This window comes from Tympanuchus pallidicinctus, unplaced genomic scaffold (assembly GCF_026119805.1).
Source record: "Tympanuchus pallidicinctus isolate F22 unplaced genomic scaffold, pur_lepc_1.0 scaffold15, whole genome shotgun sequence".
In the NCBI taxonomy this organism is placed as follows: domain Eukaryota; kingdom Metazoa; phylum Chordata; class Aves; order Galliformes; family Phasianidae; genus Tympanuchus; species Tympanuchus pallidicinctus.
In genome coordinates, this window is record NW_026294669.1 from 10492121 (window position 1) to 10511504 (window position 19384).

Consider the following 19384-nt stretch of genomic DNA (forward strand, 5'->3'; position numbering starts at 1 on the left):
ATTCAGTACTTTTCTTTTTCTTTCTTTGTTCATTTCTCAGAAATGAACATCATTAAAGCACCCTGTAAAACCAACTGGATTTTGTTGTTGTTGTTTAGTCAGATATTATTCACTGGCCAATCTTTTCTCTTTGCCAAAGAAACTGTTGGGATGAAAGACTGAACACTTTTAAAGCTTTGTTAAATGCCCAATCAAAGTATTCACTGCAAACCAATGCCAGGTTCTTTTCAATTCTTGTGAAAATAATACAAATAATTGCAGAAGAAAAAAGAATTAAGGAGAGCTTGCTTTGATACTGTCAGTTTGTGGCATGGTTTTGTTTTATGGACATAAGATAATCTTTTGTGCCTTAGAAACTGGAAAGGCTTTATGATAAAAGCCAGATGTGACTGCGCTGGGAAAATAGGTTGAGTGTTTCAGTGCAGCAGCCTGGGGAGTTGAGCGGATGCAAAAAGTATATTTAACACTCCATAAGATGCAGCTCAGAAAAAAAAAAGGAACCCAATGGAAAAGCTTTATGTTGTAAAATGACTATAGGAAAGGAGAGTAGTGCATAGACAAAGTCCTTTCACTCATGTTCAGTAGCAGCTTTGCCAGTGAAGTGGGGAAATGATGGGCTCTTTCCCAGATCTGTACAATGGAGCTAGAACTGTACCCCCCTGTATCATTATTTTCATCTACTGTTTCTATGTCTGCTGCTGACTTCGAACTCCCTCTGGTTGCAGCTTTGACAGCCTGCATAGAGGGAGCTGGTTGTAATGCATTGGGCAAGTTGAGCATAGGTTGATTTCTGACCTGTATAAACCTCTTCACATTTGTTTTTCAGAACCCAACTTTATTGCTGCCTATGACATCGGTTTGTTCACCTACTTCTTTTTTCGAGAGAATGCGGTAGAACACGACTGTGGGAAAACAGTATATTCTCGTGTGGCCAGGGTCTGCAAAAATGACATTGGAGGGAGATTTTTGCTGGAGGACACATGGACAACTTTCATGAAGGCCAGGCTGAACTGCTCCCGTGCTGGAGAAATCCCTTTCTATTATAATGAATTGCAAAGCACCTTCTACCTTCCTGAGCAAGACCTGATCTATGGTGTCTTCACCACTAATGTGTAAGTTGCACTGCTTTTAGTGCCCTTCTTCTATACTCAGCAGTCTGAGACTGACGTTGTCCTGATTTCTTAAACAATCTGATCAACAGTTTTTGAAAGATCCTTTGGTTAACACAAAGGAATAAGTAGGTTTGTATTATCCATCATGGCAACAGTGCTTTAGGACAGTGTTTTCAGTCCATTGCTCATGTTTGTCTGGGGTCCCTAAAAGTTGACAGTACATTTCTAAATTACCCAATTTTATATAAGCTTGAGCAGTAACAGACTTCTGACTTTCTGTTACTTATGTAGTTTGCAGAGCTGATCTGAAAAGAACGCAGAAGAAAAATGACTTTATTTTATTTATTTATTACTTAACACCTGGATGATCTGACACTATTGTGTGGACATCAGGGCTGGTCCTATAAAAGGTCAGATATATTCACTTAGAGAGAAGGTTTAGAAGGAGAAGAAGGAGGCAAATGGCATCACAATAGCCTGTACTGAAATCAACATTAACTGCTGCTAAACAATACATTATATATGCAAGGTCATGCAGGCTACACAGCTTTTGACATTTCTAAGTGGGTCTATACCTCTGCTACAAACAGTCTCAGGACCACAAATCAAAAGCAGCATTAGAACTCCAAGGGGAAGGAATGATTTCTGAAACTTCATAATCACCTTTTCTTGGCTTGATATTGAAAAAACTTGTAATTGGAATGATTTAATGTAGCTGGGAAGGCAGAAAGGAGAAGTTAATTAAAAAATATATTAAAAAACTCATAATGTATTTTTTTTAAGACAGAAAAACTGAAATAACTTTTTCTCTGAAGCCCAGGGCTAGGATGATAAGTTTCAGGCTATAACCAGCCTGTGTGGTATTGAGTTTCAATAATACATGTTCTCTAGGGGGGTGTTATCCTGACGTGTAAACTAGAGAGTAGAAATCTGAGTTAGTTACTCCACCTGACAACCACTCAAAATGCCTTTCTCATGCTGGGTAGCCAACTACTTTGGGGCTATTTTTGCTATGGAGTACTGTTCAATAGGAAGGAGGATATGGACCCATGGATATGAATAAGGATATGAAGCCTGTTAGCTGCAGAACTAGTATGTGCACTTTCTGCTATTAGAGTGAACAGAGCCAGAATGATATTCCCAGTTTGTAAATGCCAAGAATTATGTAAGTGTTTGGGAACCCTCATTCACCTTCCATGTTTGGCTTCTGCACTTTCGTTACCAATGCCAGCCTAAAACAAGCCTCTGGAGAAGCAGCTAGAAAAGGTTCATGGAGTCTTCCTTCTTGAAGAGTTTCAAAAGCCACTTAGGCATGGTCCTGGGCAACCTGCTCTGGGTGTCCCTTTTTGTGCTACAGTTAGATTGGATGGATCCAGAGGTGAAAAAATATACGTAGTTGAGCACTGGACCTTGACTGTGGACTTTAGAGAGTATCTGTTCTGGTTTTGAGCTTTTCCCCTCCCAAAAAATATTTACAGGCTGCTAGTGAAACTTCCTGAATGTGAAAGGAAAGCTGGCAACTGCTGTGGCTGATGAAGATGATTTTTTAAATATCAAGAGAGGACTTTTATGATGCCCAGAATGGTAATGTTTTATCTATCCATTTGTCCATTCATCCAGCCAACAACGGAAATTGAAAATGAGAATAAAATTATTAATAAATGTATTATATTAATCAAAATGATATGGATTTTGAGTAAAACAGGATACATGGCCTAGCTCTTGTTGGAACAGTTCTCTCGTGTTGTGTCTGTCTCCAATTTGGCTAAAACCTGAGACATGGTGTTACCCCTGTCTCCTTTGGATTGCAATTAAGTCACTCTTCTCACATTACGGGTGTATGTTCCCTCCGGTATCTTCTGAGGACAGTATAATAGGAAACATTTGTATAGTAGGAGAGATGAGTTATTGATAATAGCTGAAGTTAGATCAAGTAGCTTGGGTCTACAACATGATGTTCTTTTGAGAGTTCAAAGAGAAAATGTTCCAATTTGTCATCTGACTAGAGAAATAATGGTAATTATTCTTTTAACTTCCACTGGGACTGATATCATGCTGCATGAGTGCTGCATACCAAAGAGGGTTGGTGCGTACTCTAATGTGAGTACCTGTATAATGGAATACTGATGCACCTAAAACTATTACTTTTTTTTTTAAAAAAGGTGTTTTTATTTTGAAAGTTTCATTTTTAGTGGAGTTAGGGTCATCTTAAAAAAAAGGCAATTAGTCTGTATCATACTTAGTTGTGGTAATACCCACATAAGCATTTATTGCTTCATTTTATGTTATATCCAGCTAAATCAGTGGGAAATAATTTTGAGGAAGTTGCTGATGAGATATTTCAGAAACTTTTAATACAGTTAAGATAATGTAAGGTAATGGAGACCATGTTAAAACCTCCTTGAACTAAGCCACCGATTTTGTGCCAGGGTGCAGGAGGTGAAATAAAGGAGGCTGCATGTCGTGCAAGGGGCCTGCTGCCCAAACTGATGCCTTTGGTTGGGGACTGGGCTCTGACTTTTCGTAGGGAGGGATGGGAAATATGCCAGGCCACAGATAGCATTATTTCATCAAAAATGTTGTTCCTTTCTCCTCTTCAGCAAAGGGAATGGAATACACTGTGGATTCTTTAGCAGGGCCCTGAAAAGGTCCATTTTTTAAATTAAAAAGAAAAAAAAAAAAGTGTTTTTGTTAGACTAGCAAGGTTTTATTCCTTCTTTTCCTTTTTCATTTTCCATCTCATTCTCTTTTTTTTTTTTTTCTCCCATGTGTGCCTCCAGGCATTTACTTGTCATCCATCATTAGCTTTGTCTTAAGAGCTGCCGTCTGCAAGCATGCACTGCGTCAGCGGTGTGCAGACAAAAGTGGAGAAAGGTTCGCCTGGCGTTGCTTTGACATGTTCAAAGGGAGCTACTCCATCACTGCGGGGATAGGAGGGCAGGGGCAGGAGAGGGGAATGGGAAGGCAAAGTGAAAAGTTCCTCCTGACATTGTATGGCTCTGAGGAAATACGCTGTGAAAGAATCTGGCTTTCTGCTTTCCTGCCTGGGACTGTGAAGCAAGGCTTTCTTTCTTTTTTTTTTTTTTTTTCTGTGAGAAAGTGTAATTATTGGTTTAGTTAAAAAAAAAAAAAAAAAAGTTCTTTTCAGAGAATTTAAATTGCTTTAATTAGCAGCAAGATACATACAGCGACACTTGGGTTATTTAAAAGGCACTGTGACGAGTCAGTCTTCCGTGCTAGCTTTATTTTTAGCTTTATTTTGATATCTTTCTCTCTAAATGTTATTCTTTTTATTAAAAAATAAAAAATAAAAAAAAGGAGCTGTCAGCAGGTTTGGAATTTTACGTTACCACTCAGCAAATGCCATCCTCATGAGGGAGGTGTATGCCAATCCTCCGGGGGCACAAAGCACTGAGCAGCTCAGGTCCACAAAGGAATGGCTGAGATGGGCCAAACCAAAAAACCCAGCAGATCTGTGTGCAAGTCTGCATGGGCATCATCACCTCACTAAAAACAATTCCCTGCCAAAAAGTCCTTCCTGCAGCGACATTTCTTTCGCTGCGTTCCCCTGGCTGTTGTGTGCATGGTGAGCAGCCTGCCCTACCAGATGCTGCGCCCAGCTGGGAACATAGAGCAGTGAACAGTGCAGACAGAGGCTTGCACATATTAGCAAGACATTTGTGCCTGCTGAGCTACTGTAACCACCAGCTTGGTGTGCGCTGTCATTCCCTCCCTCTGCCTGCATGTGTGCATGCATGTGTGTGCTTATATATACAGTATATACAAATAGTAGGAGGTGTATTTTATAGCTGGAGCCGGTAGAAACAGGCTTTCACCTTGAGAAACACCAAGAGATTAAAAATTACGTTGTTTGTAATCAATCAAGATAGATGAGGTGTTTTAAAAAAAAAAAAAAAAGCTGGACACAAATAACCCGTGCAAATTAAACTGTATTCTCCTTTCATGTCAGGACTGCTTCTGTGGCCCTTAAATCATAGGCACTTTAAAACCAAGCTTAACATTCATTCTGAAAATTGTCATGCGATTCATTTGCATTTTGCACTTTATTTATTTATTTTTACTCCCCCTGAGATTGGTGTCACTGTACGTCTACCTAGCAATTTACACGTATTTTATTTGAGTGGAGTTTGATATCTGTTATGATGAAAATGTCAGTGTTCTAATGATTAAATTGATTTTTTTTCTCCCTTTTTCCAGAAACAGCATAGCTGCCTCAGCAGTGTGTGCCTTCAATCTCAGTGCCATTACTCAGGCATTTAACGGTCCTTTCCGTTACCAAGAGAACCCAAGATCAGCCTGGCTGCCAACAGCAAACCCCATCCCAAATTTCCAGGTATTCCTGCTGCTCTTTGTTTTGCTCTACTGCTTTTTACTTTCCATCATCCCATTGGGTTAACTTATATGGGGCTTCCTTTTCTAGGTAGACCCATGGTGCAGATACATGATATTTCTCCACCTTTCTGAGTGTTTTAGTCTGGAACTCCTTGCTGCATCTTACTGAGACTATAGGATTAGTGGGAAATTTTAAGTCTTTATACAGATAAGAATGTTCAAAGCTTTTACAAGAATGAAGAACTTAAAATTTTTGTGGGCCAGAGGTGTTCTTCTAGGTAAAAATGTTGTGAGGAGAGGTTTTCTTCAGGATATACCACTGAAATCTCCCCACTGAAAGCCATTGAAAACCACTTTCTGAAACTAATGATAATGGCCTATGGCAGGAACAGCATCAACCTACATCACAAATCTTAGAACGGCTTGGGTTGGAAGGGAGACCTCAAAGATTGTGTAGTTCCAACTCCCTGCTGCAGACAGAGTTGCCAACCACTAAATCTGACACCAGGGCAGGCTGCCCAAGGCCCCATCCAACCTGGCCTTGAGCACTTCCAGGGATGGGGCATCTACAACTTCTCAGGGCAGCACCTCACCACCCAAATGGGCCCAAATTCTGATGCAACAGGGCAAATCCACCCTTTTTACTCTCTTGTCTTTGTTGCATGTCACATTGGCATGTGAACACTGAGCACGTGGTCCTCACAGGGGACGTGCAAGCACATCCCCACCAAAGCTTCAGATTAGAGGGTAGAAAGCTGAAGCTGACAAACTACAATGGAGACAAGCTGTGCTTTTAAACAAGAAAGGTAATCAACTGTGTAAGGATGTGATGAATTTTTCATCACTTAATAGGACCCTAAAGGCAGTGTTTCACTGTGAGATGGATGTCTCCCCAAGACACGGTAGCTCAGCCAGAAGTTACTGACACATTGCAAAAGCGACTGGTGGAAGAGGCTACATCATGATGGTCACAGAGATTCCTTTTAGGCCTTAAAAATGTTTGATTTCATGATGAGCAATTTTCCAGAGTTACGAGTTAAGGCCAATTTGAAATGTATAGAACAGGCTTATCCCTAGATTCTGTCAGTGCAACACAAAGTATGCATTTGACAGCCCCCATAATTCTGAGTCCTCTGAAGTGAGAGCCCATTTTACAACTCAGTCCCTTTCCACCTGGAGTATCCAGGAAAGGACAGGCTCATCCTTCTGTCCTTGCTTCTGCACAGTGAATATTTCCATCCCAATTGTGTGAATCTGGTTCTACCTTATAATGGCAGAGGTCCTGAGGCCGCCTGCAAGTGCCATCTGCCTTCAAGCTGGTGATGTCAGGAGCCCTCCAAAATGGATTCTGCAGTCAGTTGAAATCATTGCAGGAGCCGAGGGGGGGCAAATCTGCCTCCATGTTACTCCTGAGGAACCCTCTGAATTCCAACACAGCACCTGATAGAGGGCTTCTCCCTGTACAAGGTGGGACGACACGCTCAGGTTCTTGATCACATTTTTTGGAATTTAAAGAGAAATGTTAAGGTTAAATGAGAATGAAGGACTTTCTTCTGTCCCTTGCTGGGCTAACCCTGGAGAAATAGAAAAGGGCTTTGGAAAGCATTTCCATGTACTGAAAAGTATCAGATAAAATGTGGAGTGCAAAGATTGCAGCAGCAAGATGAAAGAAAAGGGTCAGGGGAAAATAAGGAAAGGAAAAGAAGATATGTGGCAGACAAAAGGAAGATTGCAGAAGAGATTAAGATGTTTTTCAAGTACAGGAGGAACAAGAGGTCAGTGAAGGGTCTTTAGGAGATGACAAGGGTAATTTAGTGACAGAAGAGGCAGATATTGTGAAAAAATTAAATTAATTTTTTTGCTTCAGTGTTCACAAAGGAGGATGAAGGAAAGATGCCAATTTTTTTTTTTTTTTTTTTTTATTTTGAGAGGAAGGAGAAGGATATAGAGGATCAGGGCAGTGCAGATAATCAGGAAATTAGAACAAAACAAAATAAAACCAAACCAGAGGGATGCTGTGTCAGCATACAGGCTGCCAATAGCCCAAAAGGATTATCTGTGACTTAATGAGAATAGAAAACAAAACCAACAATGACATTCCTGCCACTGGGACTCCTCCTTCAGTGATGCTCTAGAAAGGAAAGAGCGTGGGGAGAAAAGCATCCATAAAAAGACAGCAGTGTAAACCAGAAGGAGTACAGGAGACGGCAGAAAAGATATAACTGAAAAACTTTCAGAACTTGTAATGAAGCAGCAGAGAAATAAAAAGACCTCTGGAAATAATAACAACATAATTAGCTCTGAAATATTGGTGGTGGATTTTTACAGAATCCAAGCTCTGTACTACACCAACAAATGTGTTTGTTTGCAGAAATTAATTCTTAAAGGCTTGACAATTGTAGGACTCAGTATACCAGCTGTGGGATCTGATTACACTGACTGTGTACATGTGAGCTAAATTCCTGTGAGCTGGTAGGAGGAGCTCTACATGGTGCACCTTTGAAAGGTTGCCGTGCTGCTGTGTTGCTTTGATGAATATTGAGAGTATGCATATGGGAAAGTTGTATGCTGTAGCTGAAGTGCAGTAGATCAACATCCTAATTTGCAGAATAATGGCTTCCCTTCCAAAGAAAGCAGAAACACCTGGACCCAAAATGAAGAAAAATATATATTTTTTTCTAGTAAAACTACTCAGACAGTTTACGAGAGGTAGGCCATGAGCTGCTGTTCAAAAGACACAAGATAAACTCTTTTCTTCCCCTCTGTTCTGTATGGACCTGAGTTCTATCTCCATTAATGTTGGAGGATGGATTCACCAAGGTCAATCTGCACTGCCAATAAAGGTAAAAGGGGGAGGAGGCACTTACTGGCTTACCTGCTTGGATTAAGATGAAGCTGGAGGGGTCTGTTGAGAAGGGAGAACATGAGAAAAGCAATGGGGTGAGTTAGATTCTTTGATGGAAAACCAACCAGTTTTTCAGGTTTTTTAACCTCCAGGTTTTGTGCATTATACAGACTGAGATGCCAGGTAGAGTCTGAAGATTATTTGAAATGCTTCAAGGATTTATTGCCACAAAACCTTTGTTTCTACTGCTAACTTTAAATCTCTCTAACTAGCTTTAATTCTTTTTTTCCTTCCTCAGTTTGTTAATACCTTTTTTTCTTTGGTATGCTGGCTCCAAGGTACCTCAAAGGAATGAAACACCACATTGCTGGTCTGCAGACCAGTTGGGAGGAACTTTTTTATAAAAGTGAGCTACGGGCCAAAGCCAGCCATAACCCATGCCAAGGGACTGATGGTGGGACCCTCACGGAGGCCCACCTCCCCAGGAAATCATCAGGGCATGGCTGGTTAAAATTGAGCATTTCTGGGTTTGGTCTCAGTCTACTGAAAGCAAACAAATGGTGCAAATGGTGCTGAAGTTCCATCTTCCATGTTTAGTGTGGGACACTGAGTGATGACAGCCCGAATGAGAACCTGACAGAGAGAGTCCTGCAGGATGCGCAGCGCTTGTTCCTGATGAACGACGTGGTGCAGCCGGTCACCGTAGATCCGTATGTGACTCAGGACAGCATTCGATTCTCTAAACTAGTGGTTGATATTGTTCAGGGGAAGGATACTCTCTACCACGTGATGTATATTGGAACAGGTAAGAACACTAGAGGCTAAGGCCTCCACTTACTCATAGACTTAGGAGTCCTGGGAGCCGGCTAGTGATACCATCACACAGTAGTCATTCAATATCATTTTGGTACAATTTTTCATGGAAGTTAGTTTGCCTGAATAAATTAAAAGCACAATGGAAGACTTGAGGCAGATTCCCAAGTGAACGGGCCGTAAGTCTACAGTGTGTTTGAAAACAACAGTAAGATTTTTCTTCCTTTTACAAAAATGTGCTTCAAGTGATCACACTAATACATGGCAATGGGGAAGAGCAGAGGTCACCAAAATGTTCTGTGGTTTTGTGTACATAAGTTGCCTCTCTGCATTATGATGTACTCATCTCTAATAAGCAATAATAATTTTTAACTTCCAGGCTTGCCTGAAGTTTCTCTATGCAATTCCACATGCCTACTGGTATGTGAGTCCCTCTGCTTTCAGGAACAATCATTCAGTGAAATGGGATGTAGATGGGGAAGCTGAGGCAGTGTTTTCATGCATAGTGGTAGTATTAGTGTATAATTTGAGTTTCTTAATTTCTACTGCCATCCTCTAATTAGCAGAATGTTCTGCCTCTTCTGTACAGATATCTTGGCTAAATGAAAGGTGCAGAAGAAGGGTAGAGTGTTATTAATGCTTGTCTTAGCCCATATTCATACTAATGACAGAGGTTAAATTAAATAGCTTGATTAATCAGAGCATATGGCCACCCTCATGGGTATAATGTTGTTATCCTCTATAGCAGAAGCTTTGACTTTAGAATAAGACGGATTGCGTCCGTGTTAGTTTAATCTCAGATCTGAATGCAGTCATTGCCTCATTCTCATGTTACCACCTTCCCAGAATACTTTATGTAACTTTCACTTCCACTTGCTTCACAAGTGATCATCTTTGATGCCTTCTAGTAACATTCCCACTGTAGGAGCCTCCCTGGACATTGATTATGATCAGAAGATTGTAGTTAAATGGAAAGATAACAGTGTTCTGCCATTTTGATATCTTAAATTGATATTTCAAGCCAGAAAGCTGAGGTTATTTCTGTTTCGTTTCACTTCTATGGAAAAGTCTTCTGCCATAACATAAGTTTCTTATTCATTTGATTTCTTGCCCTGATTGGTGGCGACTGAAGACAAAGCTGTGCTGGACCTGAAATGTTTAAAATAAATAAATTCTTAAGGAGAAACAGCCCTGCTCCAAGGTAGCGCTGAACAGAAAACCAATCCTGAGAAAAAACAAACCCAAAAATCAAAACCTGGGCCTCAGTCTTGTTCCACACTTAAGATTCTGTTAAGCAGGGGGGGGGGGAAAAAAAAAAAAAAAAAAAAAAAAAAAAAAAAAAAAAAAGGCTTTGCATTGCAGCCAACCCCACTGCTGTAAATTGCTGAGCTTTGGCACCAATACAGAAGTGATCTGGATGGAAAGATTGAAGTTGGAAAACAATTGGGACTGACAGACCTCTCTTGGGGTTTTAATGAAAAACAGTGTGGTTACCCCTTTTCCCCATCATAAATCTCCCACAGTTTTAGAGATCTTCAGATTGTTTAGCTGAGAGCACTGTGAGCACAAGCATATATGCAGAAGCGTATATGTTTCTGCATATGCACTGCTGATGCTGTAACATCCCCTTGTCAAGCTAGCAGGATAGCTTCTTCCAGGAAGAGGATCAATTAGACTCATGACCCATGCAATCATTATGGAGGCCTCTGGGATTTCCAGTAGGGCGGCTGCATCTGTTGTCATTTGTCATGACATCAAATTGCGCTGATCTGCTCCATAAACCAAAAGAAAAATAGACTTTGAGGCACCAGAAATGGTTCCTGTTATCTCAGGTCACCTTCCTTACAACTCACTGGTAACAGGACCAAGCTCTTTTCTGCCTCAGTGCTCCAAGTGGGAATTATTTCCAGGTACTCACTCTTCAGATGGCTCAAGTCCTTCTCATTTCTGTAATGTCTGAGAGCTTCCTAGAATTGTAATCATGGAGCAGGGGCTTCTATATAATGGGCAGCAAGTATGTTCAAATTAGCAAATGACACAAAGCTAGGGTTAAAGCCACTGCATAGCATCAGTATTTTGATCTTTAGGTAGGTGTGACACGAAGGCAATGTCTCCCAGGATTTACTTGTGCCTTGTTTCTTGTTCCACTAGAGTATGGCACCATCTTGAAGGCCCTTTCTACCACTAACAGGAGCCTGAGGAGTTGTTATTTAGAGGAAATGCAGATCCTCCCTGATGGACAACGGGAAGCAATCAAGAGTCTCCAAATCCTGCACAGCGACAGGTCACTCTTTGTGGGCTTAAATAACGGAGTGCTGAAAATTCCTCTGGAGAGATGCTCCATGTACAGAACAGAAGGGTAAGCAAATTTATAGTGCTGATAGATTCCACTTCAGCTTAAAAAGAAAAGCACCAGGGAAACATATTTCCAGCCTTATTCAGTATAGAATGCCTTTTTTCATTCCTGAAAGACAAAAGACACTGTTGAAAGTGCATCTCCTGATAATACATTGATGACAGAAGCAATGAGAATGAGCAATATTTTTTTTTTTTTGTAAATATTAATTAATCCTCATCAGAAATTAATTGTGTGTTTACTGAGGAAGGACTTGCAGTATTTACTTTTTTTAAGAGAAATTTAACATTTCAGTGTTGATTTTGTTAGCTTCATGTGTTTTGCTGGCTGTGTGGCTGCAGGTTTCTGGTTGCAGCCAGCCTATCCTTGCTTATCTGAGTGATCACCTCTCAAAATCTGATGAGGCAGTGCTGTGTTATGTGGCTCCTTGTTATTGCTTTTGGAACCCAATAGCTCATTTCAACTAAGTGTGACACCTCCTACACCTGGATAGATTCTGTGTCTTGATTGCATCTATTAAAGGGAATAGAAAAAATATATATATTTTAAATTATCAGCCCTGGCTCCAGAGCAGATCTCCACCCAGAAATGAGTGTAGGAGGCATTTGGAAATGAATAGTAGCGCTTCTTTCTAGCAGGTGAACCAGTTTGAAACCAACTGATGGCATGTGTACATCTCTAAAAACATTGCTTCCTCTCCTCATCTGCCTCTGCTTTGCTTTTTTTGATGAGAGTTTTTTCTGAATCTGATGTCCTCTGTGCTAGACAAGAGGAAGGAATTTGTTAGCACCATCTAAATGGACTCCCTCTTTCGCAGCCTGGTGCAAGATGTCCCTGTTCTCTTGCCAAAAATCTAATACAGAAAATGTCACAATAATTTTATTTTCAACAAGTAGAGTTTATCTATCAGTTTGTACTAAATTCATGTCTGTCTCAGTGTAAAAATAATGGCTTTTTCTATTTTGCTGAGCCTCTTTAATTATCTCTTTAGAAAACATAACTTGGACATTACTGCAAGTTAAACTCAGAAGTGTTTAATGTGTAAAGGTTTAACTGCTTATACAGAGAGGCTGACACCAAAGTGTTTAGTAAGAGAAGGAATCACAGCTGGAAAATGCCATCTCGTCCTTAGCTCTTAAAAACAGAGATTTAAAAAGGTAGAACATAACAGCTGTCTTCTCCAGCCTGTCCTGGAGAGTTTCATTTTGGGAATATTTATGTGTGTATACATATATGTGATCCAATTTCAAGACAAATGAGTTCTTCCTTTTCTTTCTTTTCCTAATCTTGAGTTCAACTTTCCGGTAATTTATAGATCGTGTCCCAGTTTCAGCCTGTATAAGTACATTGTATGACAGTTCCATTAAAGCTCAAATGGTGGAGGTTTGCTCAACTGCCTATAAAAGGAACAAGCAGGAAAAAAGAACACAGCAGTGATTGGGGGATAGAAGCACCATCTACCTAAGGCCTGAGGTCCTCAGCATCCTCCCCTGCTAGTATAGCTTTAGTCCATCCTGACTGGTGTGTTACTTCTAGGCAATGTAAGCCAGTTATTGGGCTATAGCAACGCACGTGAGATGGAGGCTTCAGACAGCAATGTGGGTTGCATATGTTTGGCAGTGTGGGAGGTCAGAATTTGCTGAATTCCAGTGCTGGCCAGTTCATGTACTTATGGAGTCTGTAATGGATTCTTTGCTCCTTGGCTGAGTCTTGTGGAGGGAGTGTGCAATAGGAAAAAAGAAGGGAAAAAGAAGGAAGATTAAGAAATCAAGCAAGGCTGCTATTAATTTATTTTAAACGTTGTTTGTGATGTCATTATTAATTACAAGCTAAGTTTTTTCTTCAGGAAATTATTCACCTGCCATTTTTTTTTTCAACTGGAAATCTTGGAAACCATTTTCCCCTTAGCACCCTGGCAATGCAGGTGATAAGTCAACTTGGTCTCCTTTGTACTTCTTTCAATGCCGAACTGTATTGAGAGGGATGTTTTAATTTCCTCCAGTGCATTCCACCTGGCACTTCTCCTGGGCTGTGATTTATTGCTTACTGTTGTGTCTATACTTAATACATGCCAATATACAGCCACCACAGGAAGAAGGGCTCTCACCCTACCACAGCCCCAGTTACTTTTTTGTCATGCTGTGACTTCTTGACTGATCTCCATGAAAAGCTCTGGTTTCAGCAGTTTTCAGGATCTAATCATTTTGATGGGGGGCTCAGGAAGCTTTGAGGTGAGGGAGAACTTGTGCCTCCCAGGCAGGAATACCACAACGTTGTTTATTTTCTTTGGCTCTGCCTCATGTTATCAGGAAACTTTGCAGCCTTTTACACCCTGGGGGCTGATGTGGGCTCCCGATTGCTGGCTTAGAGCTCTTACCTTCACCTTGCCTTCTCCCTGGAACAGGCAATCATGTATGGAGGGAACATTGATTCTAGCACTCCTTGTTGCTGTGCTGCTGTAAACCCTGGGGCTTGTTACCAAGGCTCAGAGATGCAGCAGAGGTAAAAGCAGCAGCAAAGGGAAGAGGTGGAAAGGGAAAAAGGTTTCTGCTTTACTGTTTGTTTATTGACATGGCACCAATTTAATCTCTTAAATGGTGACCAGTAGCTCAGCTCCAAGTCTTGATGTAGTTCGTTGACCCAATATATTTCTGGGTGTCTGAGTAGTGCTTTGTGTGTGCCCACTGACCTGTCTCAATCTGTCTTTTCAGAACAGTGAGTCTTAGCAGCAGGGTGACAGGAAGACATCTGTAATGTCAGCTGCCCAAATTTATAGGCTGGACTTGGCTGCAGGGACCTTGCTTATGTGTGTGTCTTCCTTCTGTGCTTCAGTGCTGCTATTCTCAGTCTCACTGGAGAGCATTAGGAAGATGTCCAAAGTGAGCTCTACAAGCCCTCTGAACATGTAGTGTTGTGAAGGCTGCTTTGCTGGGCGGTAGCTTGGCTGTGCTTGCTGCTGGATTTTGCATGGCTTTGAAATCTTTGTAACCTCCCTGCAATTTTCAGATGAGCTTGGATTTTTTTTTACCTCAAGTTGCCCCCAAGCTTTGGGGATGGATAGTTGGAGAGCCAGCATCACAGCTTTATTACTGACACCACCATATCTCCGCATCTCACCATGTGTGGTTATCACATCTGGTTGTGTGTTACCTCAAGTCAACCTAATGGCAATGGAAATGCTTCTGCTTCTGAGGCTATACAAAGAGACTGATTCTCTTGTGTGCTACTGTGACAGTCTTGTTTGAACTCTGCCTGCTTTTCTGACCCTGTTGCAGGGTTTGCTGTTGAGTGATGCTGAGCTTTTGCCCTCTTACTTGGCCTAAATTCTATTGCGCATCCCCTCCGGCCATAGTGCTTAATGCAAAGCTAGCAGAAATGACTCAGCTGACAAGTACTCTTATTTGCTGACTTGAGATCTTGTGAAAAACAGGACTCACCTCTGAATAGCTCTGGGCCAGTGATCAGACAACTGAGTACACATAGGTGAGTAATTCCTGCAGTGGCTCCAGGGGTTCTGGGGAAGAAAATGGTCAACAGCCACAGTAACGAAGCAGAACTTTTTACCCTCTTTCTCCCATTTGTGCCCGCTTGTCCAGAGTGCAAAACTAAAATTTCCCAGTCTCTGTACCGTCTCCATATCATCACTTAAGAGGTCCAATAAATCACCTGGGACATTGTTTTGATGTTTAATGTTGTTGCTATTTTCTTTTTTTTTTTTCTCCTTGTATGATAGAAAATCCTCTGTAACAAAGGAGTGAAACATTTGAATTTAGGGCTGCAAGAACAAACTTTAAAAAAATTACTGGATTTCAGAAGTGAAGGGGACTTAGATGGATGACCAGCATGGATTGTTAGGCAACCTAAAAGCTTCCAATTTGGGGGGAGTCAATTGAATATGGGCTGGAAATCCACTGACCTCTGCATCAGAATGACAGTTGTTCCTCTAAGGACAGATAAGGAATGATTGTTGGGTGAAAAGCACAGAGAAAAAATGGCGAAAGTGGTAGGGAAGGAAAAAAGGAAGACTGTTGTTCAGTGGAGCCCAGCACCAGCAGATCATTGAGGCAATGCTGATGTTTTATTGTTCACCTAAGACTTTGAAAATCCATCCCTCTCCTCTGTGCTGAGGCTGTCGAAAGTCTGGCCCAGATTTTGTTTTGAAAATGTTCTCCTTGAGAGTTTTTAAAAATATCCAGCACATTGAATATTCTTTATAAATAGAGGCAGGAGGAAAGGTAGGAGCCTATGAGAATGTTGTTACGAAACTAATTCATCAGTTTCCTTCTGCTTTGGCTAATTTGGCCTCTTGAATATTAAGGAAACTGACTAATTATTGTACCGTCAATAATTCTGCAAAGCTTTGGAAGACTTCACAAGGCATAAAGGAGAGCACTAACCCCCATTTTTTGTCATCTCCAGTATCCAATAATATCTCAGAATAAATCAAGGAACATCTGTTTTGGCATCCTGGTTGCATTTAAGTAAATAGCAAGACTCCCACTGACAGAGAGTGAAGACATCAAACGGAACCATGATCACTAAAGCTCTTGGAAAGAATAAAGTTTGGTAGATGAAATGGATTTGTGTTCTTTAAATAGAAGTGCAAAATTATACCATTTTCTCTATCCCGAAAACACATTTGCATCTGCTGTAGCAGGCAATTACTCCCATTTTCTTTAATGTAGCTGGTTATATATGTAAAGTTAAGCACATCCATACTCTTTGCAGGATATGGACCTTTAAGATTCAGGGGGATAGTGCAGGTCTAAGAAGTCTGAATTCCAGAGAGCTGTTAGAGAGTTTCATTTGAACAGTCTGAGAAAAGGATTTGGGTATGTGCACCTGAAATTGGGAAAAAAGGAGGGCAAAGGTAGGTAATATAGTGGGCAGGGGCATGTTCCCAGTAAGATGCCAAAGAGGTTGGTTTTCAGTTTCATCTTATTTGACATTATCTTTAATAGCATGGAAGAAGAAAATAGCATACTTTGTAGATGGCGTTTAAGTACGAGGGAATCACAAATAGCAGTGAGGAGAGAAATGCAATGTGGTTCCAGGAGGGAGAGCAGAACGAGGCTGCTTGAGGAATAAGTCTGTGCTGAGGTTGCTGGTGCTTGCATTACTGAAACAGAGAGGGCATGGGATGAAAGAGTGGAAAGGGCTCTGCTCAGAACCAAATGAATTATTATGGTTGTTCCTGTTCCTATTAAACGCACAAACGACCAGCAAGCTTTACATTCGTTTTAACCTGTCTGCACACTTTTCAGGCTCTCACTTTTAAGCTCTGAACTATTGAGATGGCCCCAAGTGAATGGTTCTGTGGCAGAAGGAATCTTTAGTGGTAGATGGAGACTGGGGCTGTACAACTGCTACAGTAGACGAAGGTCACTCCAGAAATTGCCAAGTCAAGTCAGGTAATTTCAGGGCTTCTGTCTTCTTACTGTCCTGACTGGGTTGCAGATTTGTTCTGGGGAGCTTTGGAGCTGCTGAGAGGGAGGAAAAATCTGAGAGGTTGAATGTGCTGAGTGCTTTTTGTTTGCTCCTTACTTTTAAAGCATCCTGCACGTGTGATTTGCTCACAAGATCAGGGGTGGTTTAGGCTGTGGATCCTTTTACCTCTTGCAGTCTGGCTTGGGGCCATCTCAGATCAGTGATGTCTAAAAGTCATTACCATCTAATACCTGCCAGGGTGGGCTATGTGAAATTAGTTTCAACACAGTGGCGACTGACAGGAAAGCAGGTAGTTTTCTCGGAATACATAATGTTAAGATGACATTGATTCTACTGTTATACAAACAAGATTAATAACTGAAGCTTCCAGCAAGCCCCAGGGCAGATATCCGTTGCATCTGTCAATTCTTGCAATTTGCTGCTATTAGGTCATAAGATTTGTATTCTAGGTAGTGGTCACATCTAACGACATGGCTCCTGATGTCTCCAGCCTTACTGCTGCCATGTCTGCTTTGCCTCACGTCTCGAGCTTCCAGTCTGCATTTACATTGTGAGGCATTGTAAATGTTACTACCCCTTGCCTACATTGCTACAGATGCTTCATCAACTTTTTATTAGGAGATGTACTGTTCTACCTGTTTGAGGAGGAGGAAGCATCTGAACCCAGGGCAGATATGTTTTTGCTGTTGTTATAAGCATGAAATAGAAATACATATAAGTGCATAAAATATGTATGGATTGTAGAAAAACATATCACTGTACTTCTGTCTGGTGTCTTCTACGTGTCAGTATGCCAAAATACTACAGATGTATGGGAACACTCCAGCCTGAGGAGGGGTAGGGCTGAATTTCAGAAATAGCCATTTACTTAAGTGATGTTGTCATTTTTAAAAAAGTGGAGTTGATGTCATTTGGTAGTGTTTTTATAGATACATGGGAAAACACAACGGAGACTATATTGGCTGTGTCATTTTGCCTCTTACATAGAGCTGAAATAGTTCTGCATTGGGCAAGAGATGTTAGATCCTAAGCATCATGGTAGGTGGCCTAATATTTTTTTGCCATTTCCAACATTAATCTACAAGCAGTCTTTCTAGTTGAATCTGCATCTTGTTGAGCAGGAATTCCAGAACATAACAAAATCCAACTTTCACAACAGAGCTGCTTGAATATGGATTATTTGGTGCAGCCTGGGTGATAACTGTAGACTGTTTTAACGTTTCTTCATCATCGCATACATTTCTTTTTAAATGTTCTGTTATTGCAGTTTTCTTTCCTTCCTAAGTTGCCATTTTAACATTATTTACATTCTTAAATCATCAGCATCTTCCAAAGGCTACATAAAGCAGAAATGCAGAAGCAGAGCACATCTTAATCTGACAGCCTTTTTCAGAGGCTGACTGACACAGGGCAGAGAGAGGGAATAACAGTTGAGTGCACAGATTTGGCCAAGCTGCCTTTCTTCTTCCCTCTGCCTTTTGCCATATGGCAGCCCTGGGGGGCGTGTTTTCTTAAGGCTCAAAAGCCTGCTGAGGTAGGAAATGGTTGTGCTTTGCAATCCAGACAAACATGCCCCACACTCAGGAGTTCCTTCTGGCGATTCCTTTCATTATGACTTTAATAGTAACTGAATTTTCTTGTGGATGACTGATCCTATCACTGGTAGTCAGTGGTCCTCTGTACTTGTGTTTCTGTTAGAGGTCAGTTTTGTTTGGCACAGTGACAAGAGTTTCTAACAGTGTTTATGGAGCAACACTTACTCATTTTTTTTTAATAACCTGCTTCATTGATGTAAACATAAATCCAGATTTAATCCAAAGTTTTCTCGGGATGGCATTAATCTTCATATTTGAATAAATGCAATGTTGTTTTATTTTACTGCTTTAAAAACAAAAACAAACACCTATCCAATAAAGAAGTCAGTGTAGCTAAAAGATGATGGAATGGGATGTCAGAAGGTAAGAAATAGAATCGTTTGTTGTGTAAATTGTACAAGGCCATAATCTATAAACCACAATCGATTAAAGAGATATTGAAAATGGTTGGGCAGGAGGTGGAACTAGCAAGTCAAGGTCCCTGATGGGGAAAAGAAAATGAGGTGAAACTGCCCATGAAAATCCCTTGTCTGTGCATTGTTACTTTCAGCTACATGTGTTTGGTTCGTAAATGGACTTCAGTTCTAGAGGTTGTTTTATACCATGGTTTTAATCTATGCATTCAAAACAAATCATGTGCAGAGCACCAGTCGCTGATGCTAAGCATGTGTGGGTGATAAATTACATGTGTATGCAACACAAAAACATTTCAGCTTCTCTGCTTCTCTGCTCCGGTGTCAAATGCTGAAATAGCAAACCTTAGTTCTCTAACTGATCATCAGCTGCAGCCCTCACAGTAGTGGTACCTGTGAGCTCTTCCTGAGCAGTGTCCCATTCCACAGATAATTGCTTATGAAGTATG

The 19384-nt window shown here is 40.9% G+C and overlaps 1 protein-coding gene across 6 annotated transcripts in view; it reads left to right on the top strand.

Moving 5' to 3' along the window:
* SEMA5B (semaphorin 5B) overlaps window positions 1–19384 on the top strand; it is a 251698-nt gene that overhangs the window by 185856 nt on the left and 46458 nt on the right. For all 6 annotated transcript variants that reach the window (XM_052676287.1, XM_052676292.1, XM_052676288.1 and 3 more), the window contains 4 exons: window positions 827–1112; window positions 5331–5466; window positions 8908–9115; window positions 11275–11482. In XM_052676287.1, coding sequence (XP_052532247.1) covers window positions 827–1112; window positions 5331–5466; window positions 8908–9115; window positions 11275–11482 — 838 coding nt within the window. The remainder of the gene's footprint in view (window positions 1–826; window positions 1113–5330; window positions 5467–8907; window positions 9116–11274; window positions 11483–19384) is intronic.